General features: G+C 34.6%; 1 protein-coding gene across 21 annotated transcripts in view; it reads right to left on the minus strand.

Annotated features, from left to right (window-relative positions):
• LOC5569595 (poly(rC)-binding protein 3) overlaps window positions 1–23,088 on the minus strand; it is a 441,652-nt gene that overhangs the window by 65,839 nt on the left and 352,725 nt on the right. For 14 of the 21 annotated variants that reach the window (XM_021842853.1, XM_021842849.1, XM_021842836.1 and 11 more), the window contains 2 exons: window positions 10,280–10,373; window positions 9,047–9,079 (listed from right to left, as the gene is read on the minus strand). In XM_021842853.1, the coding sequence (XP_021698545.1) occupies window positions 9,047–9,079; window positions 10,280–10,373 (127 nt within the window). The remainder of the gene's footprint in view (window positions 1–9,046; window positions 9,080–10,279; window positions 10,374–23,088) is intronic. The other 7 variants (XM_021842852.1, XM_021842850.1, XM_021842851.1 and 4 more) reach the window with 1 other exon arrangement.

Below are 23,088 nucleotides of genomic sequence, written 5' to 3' on the forward strand. Positions count from 1 at the left end.
GTTGAGGTCGAAATACGCGTATCTGTCAAAGGATACAAACTCTAGTGGAATTAAATGGTATAGTACTAAATTCGGTTTTTTCATCTACTTATAGGTATTCTACTAAACAGCTCGAAGATTTATTATCATGCTGATACTTTTAAACCATTTGATTTTCATTACTATGAAATGGTGAGATAAAATGGCAATAGTCATAAATTTGAAGCTGTCAGCTGTAATAATTCTATTATGATTTTTTTTCTGCATTAGAATGATTTAGAATTGTTTAATTCCGTGTAGGTATTTCAACTATATTACAAAAAAAGTCTGTTTATTATTATGGTTGATCACTTTACCAGGCGAACAAAAAATAGCACATTTTCAGACAAAAATTTAGTAATCATAAAACCAATTGTAATTATAAATTAAAGCAATATAAATGTGGAGGATCTAATCAGCTTGTATGTTGAACAATAATTATAATGAATAAGAATTTGATGTTTCAGTTTCTACGCAGCAAATTATTTAGCTGTCGCTGATCTTAAGGTGTCCACTTTACCCCCACTACCCCTATCAATGCTCATGCCTCAGCATAAGACGTCATGAGCGTCTAATCATAGTATTTCATATGTAACAAAATCAACGACTATTTCTTTTTCCGAAGAGAGGCGTAGGGGGAGATCCCCTAGTACCGGACACTTAAGCCACTAAATTCATAATTCGAAAAATATTGGTTTTATGTGCTCGTGTTACCTATTTATGATAAATATTATGAGTTTTATAGTGTACAAAAATAAATTTGAAAATATAAATATGAATTTTGACATTGAAATTTGATGATGTATTTTAGTACCAAATTGATCGATCTTGAAAGGTGGCACCCAATACCGGACACGATCTATTTATTATTATCTTTATTAACGAGACTATAGGACACGATCTGGAAAAACCTCGAATTCTGTAAATTTGTACATCATTGAATGTGTTCACTATAGGAATAGTATATAATTGCCAATTCAATGCATTTGCAACATTTACAAGAACAATTTTAGTTTTTCTTTGTTTGCAAGATGTCCATCAAAAACCTCTTACATATATGATGAAAAATAGCACGATGTTGTTCTGAATATTCATTCTTCTTAATTTTATTGCATGTTTGATACCATGATCTACGGAATCCATGAAAAATGAATGTATTTTGAGACACTGGTGCAATAATTACAAAGATATCATATAACAAATCAAGCTGTCCGAAACTGGGGGACAGTAGGTGCTTAACCAAAATTGTAATTTGTCCTTATTAAGTTTAATTATGGTACAAAATATATTCATACTATCTAATTAGGATTATGTTCGATCATGCTTGCGTGATCCAAAGAATTTTATCATGATCAAAGAATTACTAAATAGGCTCAAAATTAAGGCGATACGTCAATTTTTTCAAGATTTTCAAACTTTTCTACTTTTTAAAAAAGGCATGCATATTTCAAGGATGTGTTATTCTAAACAAACATTAGTCTCAATAATAGCTTTCTTTTCTTTCAATACACCATCTTGATTGGACCATGATTTCTCAATGTTTCGACTTTGTCCGGTATTGGGTGCTGTCCGGTACTGGGGGATCTCCCCCTAATAAATAACATGCCTAACTTTTCTTCAATATTTTCAAGGAGTCTACAAAATTATTTAATTATTATTGGGTCGTTTAGATTACCGGGATAATATTGACATCCATTCAAGCATAATTTCGCTGTGACATTTTCCCCGATTAGACTCAACGATTATCACAGTCCGATTAATTGTGCACAAATCACACAATTGCGCACAGCAAGGTATGTTTAACTAGGTAGGCTAACATGCCAGCTGTCAAAAAGCTGAATAAACCTATCTCATGATAGACCTTACTTATGTACATTTGCACTTCGAAACCGTATGCAAGATTCGTCTGTGATAATAAGAAATTTTGGGTGAGTTTAAATGGGTGCAAAAGTCGCAATACAAACTAGTTTTCCCGATTTCATTAAAAATTTTAGGACCCAATTGTCATTTTTTTTGCATTACCCGTTTTTTCAAGTTCCTCATTGGATTTACACAAATATTATTTCACACAAACACACGTCAGAATACTCAAAGGATCTAACTGTACAAGAATGATGTAAATCTATTGAACCCTTCTCAAGCCAACTCGTGACATGCAAACACCATTCCATTTTTATTTATGTTATTATAATTATTACAAACAAGTGGTCCCGACAAACTTCGTTTTGCCGTCGCTTTTCGTATACAGCTTCGAAGCGGTTTTTTGGTTGGCGGTGGACTTGAGTGTTGACAAAAAATGTAACAGTTTTTTTTTAAATTATAGCTTGTCACTTTTGAACTGATGAGCCACCAAGTTTCTATTTTGAAACTCCCATTTTCTTCCCGGTTTTCCCGGTACAATTTTCAACATTTTCCCAGGTTTCTGTTAATAACACGGTTCCTATTGTTAGCGCTTTTGTTTCACTTCGGTAGGGGTTTGTTTTGAATGCTATTAGGCCCATATTTATATCCTTTTGTGTATCTTACTGCCGAGATTCAGGCAATTTGACCGACAAAAAGCCCAAAGTAAATCATCGAGGTGTCTAAGTAGTTCTTTATCCTAATTAAACATATCTCAATTCCTTACCCTTAAAATTTATCACTCCTTAAAAATGAAGAGTTCTTTAAAGCAAATACTTTTCGTGTTCGTGTTAGTTGTCTAATGTTAGTGATCGTTCAGTTTGTGTCTGGAGACGGTGTAAATTGTCTTTTTTTTTAAGTTTAAGGTAAGGATGAAACAAAGCCACACATGTAGAAACATGTATCTCGCCTTACTTATTCAATTTTTAGTCGATTTTTAAAACATATAAAAAGCTGTTATAAATAAAAGAATAATTTCAAGAACATTTGGATTTATTGATTTATTATTCGCTATTAGTTCAATTTAGATTAAACTTTTTTTAAAGAAATCTTGTTTTTATTTAATTAAACGAAAGAGCATGTTTAGCAATTTTTCCCTCTCAAATAACGGCTATATCATATTTATTCAATGTTAAACTTTGATTTAAAAAAAAAAATGAGTCCACAGACCCTCGACACTTGTTTAACGTTCACTTAGTCGACAAAAACGCCACAGGGGTTTTCTGCTGTGTGATGAAAAAAATTAGAGTGTTACGTCTGTTTGTCTGTGCTGGGGCTGTTCCTATCTAACCAACATTTTGGAAGGGATACGGAAACACAAAATACACCCAAAAGTTGAGTTTAACCAAGTGTGACAAAATCTGAAAAATGGGGCAAATATGCCTTTTGGACTTTATCTTGAATTGTAACACACATCAGCAAAATGGCGCGAATATAATTGGAAATTTGTAGGCCGCAACATTAGTTTTTATTGCTTAAAATTTATTGATGATTTCATAGCACCGTCCATAACCTTCAAAAACCTTGCTCATTATACGTTACAGAATTAGCGACTATACATTACGCATTAAAGCGAATTGCCTCTTTTTCCTCTGATCGATATTTCATTTTCACGAAAAGTCTCAGCTCCATTGAAGCTATACGTTCAATGGGGCCCGTAAAGCACTTTCCACCGTGAACTACGATCTACTCTGAGTGCATTACTGAATCATACTATCACCTTGGTTTGGGTACCTTCACACTGTTCAATTCTAGGCAATGAGAAAGCGGACACACACGCCAAGGTGGGCACTATGTTCATGAACGACAAATCGCCTTCGATGAATTTTTTACAATTGCTCGTCGGCAGACCTTGCTTAGCTGGAACAAAAATCGGATGAAGGGTATTTGGGTAGCTTACATTCCATTCTATCGCGGGTGTCGAAGAAGGCGTGATTCAAAGGGATGAGTCGAGACTTTAGCAAAGTAATGTGCCAACCTCTACTCGTTAGGCTCGCATTTCTGTCCAATAGGTTTCACTGAGAGCAATCGATGTGGTTCCTCTCGAAACTTGTTTGTTTGCACCGTTGCAGGTTGTTATGTCCAATCTTCCTTGTCCAGCACCAGTATCAGCTCACCGAATTACATTAGGCTGCTGAAAAGCAACGGAAAGACCCTCTAATCCCATGTTTTTCTCAAAAATAATTGTATTCTCTAACCTCGATCAAACCGGGAGTTTTAGGGTTTTCCAAAGCTAACATAGTACAATAAGAATCAATCATGATTTTGTAATACAAATCTATTGAATTCGGCTCCGTTATGCCTTATGGCGATTGAGCCTTTAAATTAATGATTAAGTAAAAAAAAACTTAATGATGTTCACGTTATACAAAAAAGGATTTATATGAGCTCTCTGTTCAAGAAGTCATCAGTCAATTAAAAATATCACGTTGTTTATTTCAATGGCTCTCGAATCCCGCTATTATTTTAACATCCCTAAACTTTTTATTCTATGAAAAGGAGTTTTCTGCTTACAGATTTTCGACAACGATAAAATTTTGAGGTTTTACGGTACTTTTTTTCTCTAACGAAAATAATGATTAGGAGTAGCGGAATTTGGGGCAAGTGTGCCACCTTAAGCAAATTATGCTCTAACTTTGTCTAAAGCTCATAGAATTCACCAATTTATCCTCATGATGTTAGTTTTACATCTTTTCATAACCACTGTGCCATTTAAAAAGAAAATAATTTCAAAAAGTATTAGTTTTGGAGCTTCTCAAATATCATCCAAAATAACCTATTTTTCGACACTATGGGGCAAGTGTGCCACCCATATGGGGCAAGACGGCCACCATATGAAAATCGTATATAATTCCACTTGTAATGAAATTTTCTTTATTTCCTATTAATAATACTTACAAAGCAGACGGTAATCGATAATTAAAACAAGAATTAAGTTTACCGTGATAAGGGGATGCTTTATAACAGGATTCAAAACATGCGTAACTCCCTATTACTCAATCCGAATAACTAAAATGGTTATTTTTGTCTCCATTCCATACAATATATGTATTACCCTTATATTACGGCTAATATGTATAATATTAGTCTAGATCAGCACTAAATAACGGTAAAATATTGATGTAGATATGTAAAACTGTACTTAATAAGCCGAAAAACGTATTGAATATTGAATATTCTGAGAAAAAATCACATTAGGGGGCAAACATGTCAGTTATTCCCCTACTATACTTCAGAAATTACTACTGGTGCCTCATTTTGGTTTATTATTATGATTCTGTTGAAGATGTTTACATTTTTATAAATTTCACTCCAACAATTTTTGTTTACCAAATAGGTGGCACACTTGCCCCAATAGGTATACATTTCAACCAAACTGGATTTCGTTGGTAAAACTAAATACTTTTTTGATTAAAATGCCACAATAACTTACACATTTGAATAGTTTCACGATGTACAGTACGTGAGAAAAATCTGTTAATAATTGACCTTTCACCATGCTATTTAGAAACAACAAAATCTTATAAAATTCCACTCAAATTTGGTTGTCTTAGCACAAGTCGCTGTAAATACGTGAAAAATAGAGCAATTTTCATCATATTTTGATCATTGTATTGTGAACTATAAGGGAACATATTGTTAAGCTCAAAAAGAAAATATATATTGTAGTTTTTATAAAAAGCAGGGGTGGCACACTTGCCCCTATGGCACACTTGCCCCAAAGTCCGCTAAAGTTTTTTTTCGAGGATAGATTGATTGTGTATATATATAAAATATAAAAATATTGTATTATTCATTGGTCTCATTCAGGCATTTTAGGATATAAAATAATTCAACTTTTCAAACATATTGAAGCTATACAAAATGTCCTTTAAATGTACTATCAAATCATCATGATACCGTGTTAGCCAAAAATGAAATCATTCTAATTTCCTAGCCTTGAAAATATACAAATATTTGAACACTTAGCAGGCTCTGTACCAGCTAGAATGTAACATTAGAAATGAAAAATGGAAACATCGAAAGAAGGCGTATCAAATATCTGGCACATTGTATTCACTTCATTAACCTTCCTAGTGCATGGGGATCATCTTTGGCCTAATTAACAATTTTAAATTTCGTAAAATCTTACTTTCCAACGTTTTGCGACGAATGCCTAATATAAGGTATTTTTTCTACATCGCCAGATTGGAAGTTTTTGTTTTCGCGTTTTGTTGGCAATGCGCTTGGTAAAACCTTGAGACGAGACTCGCGAAGAGAAAAAAATCAACGTTATATGCAGCGAAGATACCGCTGTCGCGAAACGACAAACGCAGCCGGTCGCTTTTATGGCTGAAAAGTGAAAAGTATTGCATTCAAAACAAATTGTAATTAAAAACCTGATTCAGCGCAGCAGTTTTTCTAAAGAAGCTGATAAATCTAAACACAAGTCTAGTAGTTTCTTATGTCTACACGTTTGCTGGCATGCGATTTTACTCAAAAGGTTATTTATGCTTCGGTGTGATGCCAACGCAATATTTTTCTGCTGGGACTTTCTTGTGGAGGTTTAACCGGCTTGCTCATTGATTGATGCAAACACAGAGTGGAATAAGTAACATTTAGAAATCACAGAAAAAGAAGACCGTATTCGCGAGTCTCGTCTCAGGTAAAGCAAGCAAGCGTTTCGTGATTTTTTTTCTGTCGTCAGTGCGCATGGTCAAACCCAAGCAAGCGGGTTCGTGTTTTTTATTTGTGTCGCCGGAGTGACTTCGACCGAGGATGGATTACCATCTGGTGAGTTCGTTTCATGCTTGTGATAACACAAATTCGTATCTTAGCAATGTTGCATTTATTTAACCGTTTTAAAAACTATGGTTGGATCGTCACAATAAGATACAGGTTCCAATTATGTTATTTGTTTGTCGCATTTACTAAATACATTAAAAGTGTCGAATCACTATTAGCTATTTTTTTAATTGAAGGTGCATGAATCTCATCACTTACCATGGTGAATCCTGGTCTTGTTATTATTATTATTATTTATAAAGGACACTTTACCACTTTAGTGGCATTCGTGTGCACTCTTTAAATATATATAAAAAATACAGCGTAATTCACACCATGACTTAATGTCACATGATGTAAAAAATGATAAAATTACACAAAAATATGTTTCAAAAGATGTATTGGGCAAAAGATGTAATTTTACACGTTAAAGGACACGAAAACGATGTCACTACGATCGGCATTTCCCAAATGAAATGCTATAGTTTTTAAAATACGACATATATTTAATTCATTCTTCTCGCTTCTTTTATGTACATCCAAAAGACGTAAAATTACATGATGTACCGTAAAAAGGGGTAACTCTGATAGTTTTTTTTACTCAAAATTTAATATTCATGCATACTGTTTCAAAGAATTATTATTTATATTTTTAAAACAAGTACTGGCATCGTAGCTATCGATTGTAGTTGATAGATTGCCAAAAGATTTATTTTGAATGGATAAATAATTTTTCATATATTCGAAAGTCGGTTTGTTATTTTGGGGTTTCTTGTATAATGGAGTATAAATCGAGCAAAACTGAATGAATTACGTAACATTTATAGGGCATTGCATACCTCTAGGCGTTTAACGTAATATGAAAATTTCTGATTTAGATTACAAAAATTGACCCAGTTTGTGGAAAGACTTTCCACTAAGAGATTTGAGACCATATACAAGTTCTATGATAACTAGGCTATCAAAGACAAGTGGCCAACTATTCAAAACTACATCAAATAGTGATCGTAGAACAGATTGTTTGTAAGCGTTTCGAAAATGCTTAAATCGCATCATTTTATAATATTCGTATATAAAGCCCCAAATGTTCTCGATTCACATGAAAAAAGCTTTTACATGAAGTGCATACTAATAGTTTTGCATTCACTTTGCTTAACCGGTTAAAATAAAGTATGATATTTCGTTTAGTATGTAGTGGGTAACGCACTATCAAAGTTACCCGCATTATCAAAGATACCCCGTTTTACGGTAATGATAGTGTGTTGCTTTTGAACCCTTCCACTAATAAAATTCCTTCCTGAGAAAGCCATGGATATGCAGAGGTAATTTCGGTCTCTAGTAGCAATGCACGTCACACTAACATTCCTTCCCTTCCTCGATGACCATAATGACGTGGCCGGCGCTGTTATTGACATTACTGAGTTTGAAGTTCGCAAAATTGTACACTGAAGAAAGTATGCTACTCCCAAGCTGCATCTGTTGGTTTCCTGTACAATTTTTTATTTTTCCGGTCAATCACGGAGTAGCAACTACGAATTGTACGGTACATATGCTATGCCTATGCTTTTGTGACAAACGCCTAGAATAACTCAAATTCAGAACACTAGAATTAGCAGTGTTTTTTCTAAAGAAAATTACTAACTTCCTGTGAAGATACTTCAATTTTTTATATGTAAATTCCACGATGTTGAGAAGTTTAAAAAATATTAATTTTAGCTATTGAAATTCCACAGTCAAGTAAAAAAATTACAGGTAAAAAACGATACAATGTACTTAAATCTCTTATCTCAAACCTGTAGAGCTGATATTCTTTATCTTATAGAAGCGGACAGTTTGAATGAATTGAATTATAACTTTGTTTGGACAAAAAAAGATTGGAGTTTCAATGGGTGTTCTGCCATTTGTATGTACGTACTAGTCTATAAATGATCTTCTACAAAATACATAATAAGAGTAAACAAAGCAGGAGAATCGAAAATGAATATAAAAATTTAAAGATATCTAGTTTTTATCTAAACGAAACGGCTAAATTATATCTATTATGACCAATGGCGTTAACTTTTCTGCCAATCATCTGGCAAACTTTGAGCCTATGGTTCAAATCTTTATCAATAATAAATTATTTTCGTTTCTGTTGAAATGACCAAAAATATATAACAAGAAAAATAACGATACAGCTCTGTATACACAAAGCATAAATAAACTCAACCTAAATAAACCATCGCTCAACTACAGAATACAACGAAGGGCATTACACGCCAGCCCTTCTCTAAGGTAGAAATAAAATACAATTGATCACACAACACTCTCAAAAAATTGAAACCATGAAGAGCGTAAATCTGGGATAACACCAAAAGGAACATACCGGTACAGTTGGGAGATTTAACATCAACAGCAGCTAGAATTAGAAATGAAAATAGGAATTTGTTTTTGACTACGATTTTGGTTGTATTTTTTTTTTACATTCATGGATTCTCTAAGCTATTGATGATGTAAAAATGGATAGTGATTTTTGGTAAGATGTGCAGTTTCGGAGGGATGCTTTTTCAATAATATGATAAGTGATGGAACGATTTCAACTTGTGGAAAAAAACAAGGGGCTACTCTTTACAATATGAAAACCAATTGAATATACAAATTGAACAAAAAAACAGTGGAACGAAAGTGATCCATTGTAGAACAATATGCTTCGAACCAAGCAGCCAAAAATATTGTTTAACACAATACTTATTTTATTGTTTGCCGTATTCAAAAAGCGTAAACTGGGGAAAATCCTGATTATGGCAAATTTCCGAAGCCATTGTTTTAGAGCCAAATTTCACGAAACATTTGAAAAAGTTTTAACGTAAGATAAACTGAAGCCGAGACTGTACTGTAAAAAACTGTAAAAAAAAGTTAGTTTGAATATGCATTTCAAAAGGGCGAACTGCTTCTGATGCAAAAACACGATGGTTTTCTTAGAACTTCGTTCCGGTAAAAAAACAGTGCTAGTTCGATATTGTTTATTCAGTACTAACTAATTGTTGGCCATGATATATCAAAAATATTAAAAAGGAGAAGCATTGGATATACAGATAGAGGAAATATAAAAATTATTTGAACTATTTGTTAGAAAAAATAACAGAGGCCCATTTTTGGTGTGTATGAGAAAACATAAAACTAAATAGATATTTATATTTACAAAATTGTATATTTTTTCAATTGTTCAAGAAACCATATAAATCCATATTTCACATTTAGTCTGCTTTCTTACGGCGGACTTTGAAATAGCATAAGATTTCATACAACTAAAATTAAGTGGAAGTTTGAGTTTTTGTTCGACGTTTGTAAGTGGACTTATATGGTTTATAAATCAAACGAATCCATTTTGAGGCAATATATTTTTGTTAGAGCACATTTTGTTTCGATGAGTATTTGAAAACAAAATTATATATAAATATGACATCCCAATTTTAAGGCACCGAATTACTTTTTTTAAAAATCGAACTCTAGAAAGAACTTACTTCTTCTGTCTTCAAATTTAGTAACATTTCCATCAAACATCACCAATCCACCTAAAGTGCGAAGTTAGATATGAAAGCAAATCGTCAACACTTACCTGTTGGATTCAGTCCACCGGTGTTAGTCGGAATGGCACCAGCAAGCCCAAGTGCTGCCAGTCCTGCAAGTGGGTTTTTGGCGAGTCCGCCGACCTATATTGACAGAGACAGAACAGAAACGAAGAAGAAAACGAGGAGAGATGAAATGGGAGATTTAATTAATTATTCCAACAGTCTATTTGTCTAGCGTCTAGAGAGCTACATTTTGGCGCAAATGGAAACAGAAAAGATCAAACACCACCATTACGTTGGGGGAGGGGGCAACATAGCATTCCATGAAGTCAACACTTGCAACAGTTCGGTGAGTAGGGACAAAGGGGGGCGGACAATGTAATTGCCATTAGTCGATGATTTTTATTAGTACTGGAGGAAGGTGGATCTCCTACGAGGAATAATGCATTAAAGTTCGGTGAAGAATAATTTTGAAGCGTGTAAACTATCTCAATTTCAAAATACTTCATAATAATTATAGTCATTTATCAAATGATCGTGAACAAGAATAGCATTAGAGAGTTTTACTAAAATCTAGAAAATTTAGAGGGTATATTTCATAAGTTTCCCCAATAATTCACTCGAACAGGGATTGAATTCTAAGAAAATTTAGACTATCTCTAACTTATCCCTCTCAGTAACAATCATGATTCGCTGCACTTCATGAGAGTCTGCTTATCGTCTACTGCTACAGGTCTGATTATATGGGAGATAAAACCCATCTCAAGAAGCTTCAAACCTGGTGGGAACTATTGTTAAATTTTCAATGGATTCTCCTACGATTTACTACAGAGTTTTTGTAAAGTTTGCTTCAAAAATGTAACCAAATTTTCCTGTGTTCTGAAGATTTGCTCCACAATTTCAGTACAGATTTTTTTTCGAGAATTGAAACAGGAATTCCTCTAACCATACTTGCAGTGGTTTCTTCAAGGAAATTCCCAATTAAATTACCCATCTTGTAATTTTCCCATGGAATCTTCTAGGATTTTCTTCCATACTTTCGTTCAAGGCACCTTCTAGAGTTCAACCAATAATTAATCTATGGATACCCACTAGAGTACAGCTTATTTTTCGAAATTTCTCAAACCAAAACCAAACCAAAACCAAAAATTTGTGTGCTCTTCTGAAATTGAATTCCATAATAAGAGAAACATCGAAGTTTGAGCCAAAAATATTGAGATTTAGAGGTGGCGCCACCGACTTGAAGGAGGAATTTCAAAATATAAAATATAGCCTTGAAGCAATTGGCATTAGTCTCTTCATAATTAAATTCATAAAAAGTTTGTGAAACACCAAATTCGTCCAAAATCAAAACTAGTCTTAGTTAAAATAGTTTTCTTCAAAATTTTCCTCATTTAACAAAAAAAATAATTTTTGTTTTTCTATAACATCATGAATACTCAACTAATTTCAAATCTTTTAACATGATTTTGAAGCTAATTTAGTTGTTTTTAAACTGTGTGTATGCAATTTACCTAACTAAAATGGTTTTGACTAAGTTATTTAACAAAAACTGTACAATACATTATTTTTAAAGAAAAATACTAAATGATTCATTTTTTTGCCGGTTAAACATTATCACTAAAGCTAAAACTGGTTTTTCTCATTTGTTGATCCTTTGAAAAGGTCTTTGCAATAATTTTGAAATAATTTTGTTACGAAAATATGTGTGCATGTGTTACAAATTATGCACCATTCAACTTGTATTAATAACAATAATGAAGCATCTTGTTATAAATACAAGTATAATATTAACCCCTCTACCGGCAGCTTCATTTTTACCGCAAAATAAATATTCAAATCGTTATAACTTTTTTGTTTTTCAATATTTTTGCATAATTTTTTCACAAGTTTTCAAACAACTCTTTTAGTTTTAGGATCTGTGTCGATATTGATTATTGGTGATTTTCCATATAAAATGCCTTTGGAGGCCATTTTGTTTTTGATCAATTTATCAAAAAAATAAAATGTGGGCTATATAATGCCAAGTAATAAGGAGCTTCTCTGAAAAAATCATACAAATCGGTTCAGTATTCTTGGAGATATCTGAAAATTACGATATGATGTTTTTGAAAGTTTTTAAGATCATTATTTGGCCAGCGTGGTTCCAGAAACCTAAATGGTCTTTACTTAAAGACGGCTGCACCAAATTGCTTCATTTTTTCACAACATACTCTCATCAATGTATTGTTTCGAAGAGTGAATATCCGAATACGATTAAAATTCTGTAGCCTGAGAAATAAACGGAAGGTTGTAGTTACGGGTCGGTCCCCCAAGGAATTTTGGAATATCTTCAAAACCAGATGACCAATGATCAATATCGACACAGATCCTAAAACTAGAAGAGTTTTTCGAGAGCTTGTGAAAAAAAAGTGCAAAAATATTGAAAAACAAAAAAGTTATAACGATTTGAATTTGAATTTTGCGGTAAAGAATGAAGCTGCCGGTAGAGGGGTTAATACAAGTATAAGATTAATATTTAAAAAAAGTGAACAAGGCGGAAGAAACTTATATATTCCAATAAATTAGAATTAAAATTAAATATTTCTGGTTCAAATATTAGGGTTTCTCCTTTCATGTGATTCGAAATCAGAAGGGCATAAGAATTTTTGGTTTTGAGAAGTGTCGGAAAATAAGCCGCATCCTATAATCCACCCAAAGTACTCCAGAAATTGCTTTAGGTTTTTCTCCAGAGATTTTTGAAGAATTTCCCAAGAAATTTTAGGTATTTTGTTCATACTGTAGCTTGCACAAATTTTCTTATAAATTCCTCCAAAATTAACGTTTGAGGATTTAAGCAGGACTTTCTCTAAGAACACCTTCACCGGTGCACATCCCCTGAAAAATTCGGTCCGGTATGGTCCATGCGGAACCGGTTCCTGGAGTCCCGGAAGGTGGCCAATCTGGACAATTCGATAAAATTACTCGGATTTATGCCCCAGAACCAAATGAATTGTGCCTAACTCTTTACGATTTTCTATGTTTGGATATATTTTGCAAAAAGAATTAATGGATGGCATTTCTGGTCCTTTTGGAGCACCGGAATGGCCACCGGGAAACCCGTAATATGGGACCACTAAGTTTTTGCACCAAAAGTAGGCATGCGACGGCTCAATCTTCATGATTTTCAATCCCTGTGACTCTGCTAGTTCAATTATAAATAAATGACCGCATTGGTTCTTCTGGACCACCGAAATATCCCAGAAATGACCACCGGAGATACCCGTATTGTTGGACATTTCAATTTTGTGTACCAAATCTAGGCATGCGACGGCTCAATCTTCATGATTTTGAATTGCTGTGACTTTGCTAGTTCAGTTATAGCTGAATGAGAACTTTGGCTCTTCGGGACCACCGAAGTAATCCAGGAATGACCACCGGTGATACCCGTATTGTGGGACATTTCAGTTTTGTACCAAAACTAGGTATGCCACGACCCATTCTTCATGATTTTGAACACCTGTGACTCCTCTAGTATTACTTTAGATGAATTACCATTTTGGTTATTCTCCACTACCAAAATAACCCAGGAATGGCCATCGTAGATACCCGTATTGTACGATATTAAAATTTTTGTACCAAAACTAGGCATGCGACGGCTCTTGCTTCATGGTTTTGAATACCTGTGACTCTTCTAGTTCAATTTTAGATAAATGACCTCTCTGGCTCATTGTTACCACCGAAATAACCCAGGAATGGCAACCGAAGATACCCGGTTTGTGGGACATTTCAGTTTTTGTACCAAAACTAGGCATGCGACAGCGTAATCGTAATTCATGATTTTGAATACCTGTTATTTTTTTAATTTAATTATTCGTGACTGGAGCTGCAGAATCGGTTAACCCGCCCAGTCTAGCGTATAAGGAGTTGCGGGATCGAAGCATCTCAATTCGTCTAAATTGACTTCTGTGTCTACGTACTTAAGTTTTTTTTCGATCACAATTAGCCAGAGTGGTCATTCACCTAAAATTTAACTAGAAATGACCCAGATATTCAAAATCATGAAAATTGAACCGTCGCATGCCAACTTTTGAGACAAACACTGAAATTTCCCACAATACGAGAATCTTCGGTGGCCTTTCCTGGGTTGCTTCGGTGATAAAAACAAGCCAGAGAGGTCATTCATCTAAAATTGAACTAGAAGAGTCACAAGTATTCAAAATCATGAAGATTGAGCCGTCGCATGCCTAGTTTTGGTAAAAAAAAACTGAAATGTCGCCGTTACTTTATGGAGCCATTGAAAGCTAAATACGAACAAAAAACAAGACAAATTTTACAAGTTACAAAAGAATGATTTTCTTGAAGTTATTCTAAAAAATAAAAATTGCTAGAATCAACTAAACACTACATGATGCAATTCCTTGTATAATGAAAACACATTTTACTAAGATTCCATAGATATTTTTTTTTGGGTGAAATCAAGAATAAACTTCTGGACAAATTTTGAGAGGCAGAAAAATATCTACAAATATCGTAGAGGATAAATTCGAGCTACTCCCAGGAATGATTTCTGGATTGAATAATTGAAATGGCTATTGAAGAATTCCTTGAAGAATCTAAAGAAAAATATATATTGTAAAATAACAAGGTATCCCAGATGGAATTCCAGACAAAAATATGCAGTAATCTCTCATCAGGTTTCATAACGAATTCTTCGAAGAATTCCTGGATGAACAAATTTCAAGTAAACTTAACATGTTGCCTTTTGATTTTAATAACAGATTTTTGGCAGATTCTTTGCAAGATCCTTTGCGAATTATACATAAAACCTTCAAATGATTTCTGGTAAGATCTTTGATAGAAATCTGCATTTCGGATGAACTTCAAGAGTTATTCAATAAGATTATCATGACACAATTAAAAATAAGCATGAATGTTATAAAAACATGTTAAAACTCGAGAAATAAGTCTCCAAATGTGAATAAAAAACAGAAAACTATTTAGATATCATATGCCTTTAAAGACCATTTTGCCACAATAAGAAATTTGAGAGGTCTTTTTAAAAAAACTTGCTTTAATACAGTGGCATAGTTAAAAAAAAGTCCTGGTATTAGCCCCCCATACTTAGTTCATGAATTAGTGAGATTTAAGTGGCGTAAGCGTAAAGTGTTTTTAAAACAAAATCTAACTTGAACAAATTCTTTATGAAACTTTCAAAATTGTTCTCATTTTCTCAAAGAAGAAATCATTAAAATTAAAGCAAGTAAATCGCCATTGGCATTCCAGTGCTTTATGCTAATTAATTTTCAAGGAAATTTTGCATTCCAGAGTATTTCACGCATTAATAATCGTTTATTGCTCTCCTCATCCCACCATACCCCCTCTGATCAATCCCTGTGCCGGAGGATATGTAGGCAGGCAGGTACCTGATTATTGCGATCAGATCAAAAGGATGCTAATCTGAAAGTAATTTATTTAATCTGGTCCATTTATCCGCTCGATGGAGAATTCAGAGCTCATCAATCATCGTCCTGGCGCAAAAAAGCCAATAAACGACAACATCGATGATGATGATGCCCGAGCAGGAACGAATATCTGTGCATATCATATTTTGGTATTATACCATAATTGGATATTGTTCAGCAGTCGAGGCATTGCCCATATTTCAATTTAATTTTATTGTGGTATTTGTATTATACCCTTTTAAGAATATTGAAAAATATCTGTTATGGAAAACTCCTAGTTTGGTATTCCGCAGCAATTTTTTTCTGATCGGGTGATGACGTTGACGATGGGACTCCCTGGAAAGCCATCACTTGTTTGCTCGGGCGCACTGTCAATGAGCAAATTGATAGCAAATAAACGCTCCAACGGGCGCCAAAAATGAACAGCGCACATTTTCCGAAATTGGGGTCCAGTTCTGTCGAAGGACCAGAAGAAGGCTCTCAGCCAAATGTGTCAATCTAACGACAGTGGTGACGAGTTGGTTGTTACTATTTACTTTCAACGACGGTTTGTTTGAACGTGGCGGCGATGGCTATGGATAGCCGCCCAGTTGCATAAATGCACAAACGTGTCGTAGTAAAACTACGGTGAGTGACTGTTAGCAGACATCTTTCACATATCATGTTGTCATGATATAAACATGTACCGAGAGTAATTTCATGATTTTAAAGTCAATTTTGAGTTTCTTGAAAGAGCTTTTTTAATTATTTTTTGTTCATACATTAGTCGTACATCATTTTAAATTCTATTAATGCAATATTCTAGCACAAAACGCAAATCGCGAAACTTGCACAGCAGTTATCCACAAATATCCGATATGATATTTCCAGACAATGTTTCGCAAGCTGTAACAAGTTTCAAAAATAACAGCAGCAAACGAGAACCTCAAAGAGAGACAGAACAATTATAAAACCCATTCTTCTCGCTTATTTACCATTTGGGCCAGTTGATTTATATTACTGACATGATAAATTATCCCAAAATATCTTATATCAATAGTATCGTCCAGATTTGAAGCTTTTTTAGAAGTGTTTCATTATGCACTGTTGCCCCCGATCTAATCAGAGTTGTGGCAGAAGATGAAAAACAGGTTCTCATGATGTGTTACGAATCATGATTTTTGCAGAGAGCGATAAGTGACAGATACTCTCAATTTTCTTAGTATGCAATTCCTGGATGGTTGCCATCAAAATTTGGCTGTATTTCCATTAATCAATAAAACAAGCAGAAACCAGATAGAGCTGGATTCCTCATATAAACTAATAAAAGTCTGATCTGAAAGAGTCCCTAAAAATATCTCTGGGAACCTTGGTGTTTCCTGAAACTTATTAGAAGACATTTGATCAAAATGCATAGGCCTTTTTCAATATATAGTCTAGCAAATTTTAAAGGGAATTGTCACATCCGATGGCTACAAATGCTAATACAAAGTTTCATCGAAGTCGGTCAAATATTTGCAATTTTTATTTACATTTTAAGCTGGGAAAGCTTTTCATAACAATCAAGAACGCAAAAGTCAATCGTTTTTCGAAACAACCCGGCTTAACACATCGACATATAAACTGTGCTTTTCCCGATCTCAGTGGTTCACTCATATGACCATTTCAAAACGTCCATATTCACCACCAGCCAATATTCAGAAATCTAATTTACAACGGAGCAAAATTAGTTTCGAAAACAAATAAACACCGACTGGTGGTGGTTGTGTAATGGTAGCGCAATGTCCTCTGGAAATGCGGCGATGATGTTCGGGGGTTGCCGGGCCAGGGCAGGATTGATTTGTCCATTTTCGATTTCAATTGAAAACGCCTCAAACCAACATGCGGTGCGACGAGTGCTGACACAAAAGTTACACCCACCCAGGACTCGTGCCTCCGGCTCCGAACCCTAGCAGCGAGAAACAATAATCATTGAAACACACAATCGGTGATGTTTTGACCGCCTACTCGAGAGCGCGCCGGGGTACATCTACTTCATGTGTACAGTGATCGACGAAATTTTAGGAACACCTCACTAAAAATTTCAATTTCACAAATAACGTATTTGCAGAACACAACATGTGCAAAAATAATTGGGAAGTACATTTGAACGTAATGAGCTTGAGAATTGCGCAACAAAAACATAAGACCACTATTGGAAAATATATTTCTGACAAAAACTCACTGGTAAAAATAATAAAAATTACTGTGGCATAACTCTTATGACTGAATGGCACATGATAAACGTGATGGAACGACACAAAAACGTGTCCCTGATGATGTATTGACATTGTATAGGACACGAAAACGATGAAACTGTGATCGACATTTCCCGAATCAGACACTAATGTATTTAAAATTAGATACCAATTAACGTCATTTTTCTTTTATGTGCATCCCAAAAGACAAGATTTTAACTAATATTTCCAGCAGTCACTGCAGTTTTCCTGGTAAACAGTTTTGTAATGGCGTGGAATATGCTTAATACGGATACATTTCTATGTGCTGCATCAAAACTATTTCAAGTTCCAAAAAGATGTATAAAGAATATGTTTGCTTAGTTTTGTCTAACCATTGTTTGTCTCATGCTTTCGACCAAGTTTTAATCAAAATAGTGGATGAATGTGAACACAAAAACCATATCAAGGGCATCAAACCATATTTTTATCGTATAAATTAAGTACATTGCAAAACTTTTGACCATTAACCCGTATAGGCCTGAGTGAAAGCAAAATTACTAAAACCCTCACCACTCAGAGAATTCTTAACAGATTTAAGTAATTCCTTGCCAGATTTGTACACATTTCTAAAACTGGCCAAAGGCGTTATTCCGGTGTGTCATTGGATCAGGTTTTGGACTATTTAGAATGTACTACTCGGACGTAATACCTTGAAGAACCGGCTGTGTTTGTTGGATGCTAAACCGTTTCAATTCCCTAAAAGTAGAGATCAAACATAACAGTTCTCAAAAATGCGTTCTCATCAGTTTTAGATACAAATTAACAAATTTACAATAAATTTGGAATATAAATGCAGGAAACTTGGTAACCCAATTCAATCGTTCTTCAAATGTTTCACAGTGATGCGTTTATCCTGAAATTCTGTAATATAGTGGTCACATTATAGCCGATTCCGGAAACTATCTGTGATTTGAAATTTGCTTACTTTCAGGGGCAGAAAAGCACGGCACCCATCTTACCCGACATGACCCAGTGACCCAACGGAATAACTCCATCCACAGGAGCATTCCCCAGATCATTTGGCCAGTTTGATTGACATCCGTTTAGCATTCGCTGAACGGTGACAGTTTTAGCTTTTTTTTCTTTCGCTCAGGCCTATACGGGTTAGCCACAACTCTGAAGCCATTTGTATTCCAGCATATTGTTTTAAACCCATTTCAAGAACTATACTTAATTGCACGGTTTACAATATTTGTGAGGTTATATATTCCGAAAACTGACAACTGCTTGAAGACGTCATTCCTATCCACCTATAACAAATTTATTGAAAAAATAACCTAGTGATCCAGATCTTATATACTACGAAGGAATGACGTCACATTTTTAAAATCAAATTTGATGTATACGTCAGTAAAGAGACTGCCTTGTCTGTGTATGACGTGTTTAGTTGTACTGGGATCATATTCATTTAGCAAGAACAATGAGTTGCCAAGGAGTAGAAACACTTTATGCGGATGTGAGCGAGACTTTCATAAATCGTGTCGTAATATTTTATGATTTTTGTAACAACTATTTCTCATGGAACCAACCGTTTACAGCCATCCTGGCAGTCAATTCTCGTTTATAATCTGATGATAAGTAAATTTAATTGAAAGAATCTGATAAAAATCGTGGATTCCATTTGTAAGATATGTTTTATGCATAACGCAAATGTTTAAAACTTTTCTATTATCTGCCAATATTGTGTTCACAGTTTTAGAACTACTTGATGGACACATAGAATTACATGCCAGTAGTACCATGCAAATATCTTGAAATAAGATCTAGAACAATAGGCTTGATAAATCATGGCTTCAAAGTGGTGTTTTACGGTCAAAAGTAGTGCAAGGCAAATAATTTTCATACTGAAAATAAGATTTAAGAATCATGTTAAGAACTTCGTACACAAGTTAATTCTAACCAGAATTTAATCGAGAAAAAGTTACATATAAGCATTACACAAAACAAAAGTTATTGGTTGAAAGGAAACTTTCGAAACTTGATAGAGTTTGATGAACAAAAAATGTAGGTGCTTGCGAAGCCCGATTTCGCTGAGGTTTCGAACAGAACGCTTCAATTTTGTATGTTTTTCTTTTAGTTGTAATTCACTGAAGCCTTAAGTATCCATGGATCAAAACGGTACAAACTTTTATCGTAGTTTATTCCCTTATTATTGGATCCTACTGCCCTAACGTGCACGTTTTGTTAACAATGGCCTAATCTATACGATCTAACCTGCTATGCTGCTTCAAAAGTATCGAGTCGACTTAGTGTTTCGTAGAACTATGGCGAACAACAGGCTTTTACAGTGCCAGAGATGCACACGTGGACCTAGCTGCGACTTGGATGGTCACCCAAGGAGCTGCACGGAGGGCCACGCCTGTCAGGGCGTCGAGATGTCGGCCGGACGAAACTAGCCTGATCTGTGACCAAAAGATAAACCTTCGACTGAAGGTTCTGCAGGCGAAAACAAAACGGGCTTAGAACTAGCACTACTGTCTTTATAGATCTTCTAAGCTATGTAGGAGCGGCGTCCGGCCATTTGGCCGAACGCCGATTGGCCGAATTATGAACAGAAAAAAAACTAATTGCTTCAACACTGATGAGCTATAGAGTTCATAAGCTAAGCTCAATAACTGATTAGCATTTTTTTTATGATGTGTTTGTTTTTTGTCTGTTTTGATGACAATTTGATTCTCTGCTTCCTATACACTGTCTAACGGTTTTCTAACGGTTCTAACGATCCGAACACTCGTACAAGTCTCACAGTAATGATCTATAGTGGTCACACTATCATGGATCACCTTGTCACGATTATTAGTCACTCTGTTTTGCATGCAGTTCAAATGGCCCATAATAGTGGGCGACCCATAAAAGTGTAACCACTGTAGCTTTCATCAAATCGTATAGGTGCACACCAAATTTTGAGTTTGTCTTCCAGCAAAATGAATTGCTGAAAGAACTTCAGCAATTCAAATTTTGCTGGTAATTCAGTAAACCAAATCTTGTTTGCTGGATATTCAGTAAACTGATAGTTTACTGAAACGATCAGCAAGACATCTGTCAAAAAGATGGCTTGTTTTCTTCTCACTGAATAGATGGAGAACCATCCACAACAGACGTTCGTAAGTATGAAAAATATAACGAACTAAACATAAATATTACAATTAAAGACATTCGTTTATTTTTTTTAGGAATTGTTTTATACAAAAGGAGTCTTCCGGCACACCGAAGCACAAATCGGATTCATTTTCAACTGCTGGGTGTTGCGCTAAATTTTCACTCCTCGTTGTTCGGCATTCCACAAAATATAATGAGATGGACGATTCAAAGCAGTCAAAATAATAATACGCATGATTAATAATGGGATAATTCATGTTGGAGTTGTAGAAAAGCGTGTTCCACAATAAATTGCCAATAGAAAGTGAAAACATGAAATATTTTATTACCCAAACCGAATTTACTGATTACTGATAATCCAGCAAACATTGTTTAGATTCAAATTACTGATTAACCAGCAAACGGGCTGAGCCATCGGGCTTGTGTATTGCTGAATATTCAGCAAACGAGCTGTCATTTCTCTGATCATACAGTTTGCTGAACGATCAGCAAATTTTATTTTGCTGGATGGATTGCTGGAATTACAGCACAAAAAAAATCAGCAAAATTTTGCTGGTAGCCAGCAATAAAAATTTGGTTTGTGGACCTGTGCCATCCACTTCGTAAAAACTGCCCACGAAATTAAAGTTCAACGTATCCTACTGTGATTGGACAGAAAAACATCATACTATGATGTGCAACAGAATTAAAAAATAAATAAATACGATTTTAGCGAAGACAAAAACCATCACAAAGGTAGCACAATCCCGAACCCAATCTACGAGAGCACTAAAAATCAAGGCGTTTGCAATGTACATGCAAGCATGATTGTGTTTGTACCAGTGTTGTAAGCAATCACGGTAGTCGACACGTTTTCGCTGATATTTGGCAGCGCTTCTCTTAAAGATTCACGACATGAGCGTTCAAACGAATTTCGGAAAGAAAAAAATGTTAACTGAAAGCCTCTGACCACGATAGCTGTCATAGGAAACGTTACGGTTTTGTTTGTTTCTGTCATTTTTCGTAATAGGCACTACTTTCACTCTATGTGTGTCACATTCGATATAACAAGCAAGATCAAACTTTTTTTTGTTGCTTATGATCCAATGTATCTGAATCATATGCAAAACTTGTGAGTTATGAAAATGTCATCGTGTCATACGACATTCAATTTACATTTTTTTGTGCTTCTCGATGTTCATCCTACCGCTCAGGCTGTGAGAGATAAAGATAGCGGATGAATGCAGAAAAATAAAATGACTGCTGACCATGGGAACGATACGAACGTCACGCAAAGTGTCGAATGTTTACAGAACTGGTTCGTACGTTTACAGCACGTGCTCAAATGACGCATTTCTTCCCGCATACAAATAAAAGTGTAGATAAGAACGCTTTTTTAAAATTTCATTTAGAGGGATTCCACGGAGGCATGCAAGTCGATTCTGATCGACCATTTCAAAAATATCTGAAACTTTGCACAGTTTTTCAGTTCCATCTAAATCGTCATTTTCCGATATCAAATCTTCAAGTTGAGTCACGACTAACTTTTCAAAAGGGTGTATGTGAAAATGGTTCAAAAATATTCAAAAAGCTGCACAGCAAAAACGGTTCGTTCGATTGTTAGACAACTAAAGAAACAAAGTTAGACAACTAAATAAAGATTCCAAAAAAAAATACACACAGTAAACAAAAATTTTTTTTTGCATTAAAAAACATCATTTTTGTCACAAAAACTCAAATATCTCAAAACCCTATCGGAATACCAACGTAATTTTTTGAGGGAAAACGGTCCATTATATTAGCTATCTACCATAAAAATTTGGTGATGGTAAGCCAATAAACAAAAAAGTTATGACATTTCAAATATTTCACAAATTTGACACTTAGTGAAAATAAATTTTTTTTTTCCATTGTTAATTTTTTTTAGGACCGCAGTTTGTTGCTGAATTTTTTGTTAAGGGTACCACATGAGGTTAACAAGTTGTTTTCATAATATTTTATTTAATTATTCATAACTATTATAGCATCTATTAGAAAGTTAGACGCGATCCAGTGTTGTGATCTAAAGTCTTGATA

The sequence above is a fragment of the Aedes aegypti genome, chromosome 2, assembly GCF_002204515.2.
Source record: "Aedes aegypti strain LVP_AGWG chromosome 2, AaegL5.0 Primary Assembly, whole genome shotgun sequence".
In the NCBI taxonomy this organism is placed as follows: domain Eukaryota; kingdom Metazoa; phylum Arthropoda; class Insecta; order Diptera; family Culicidae; genus Aedes; species Aedes aegypti.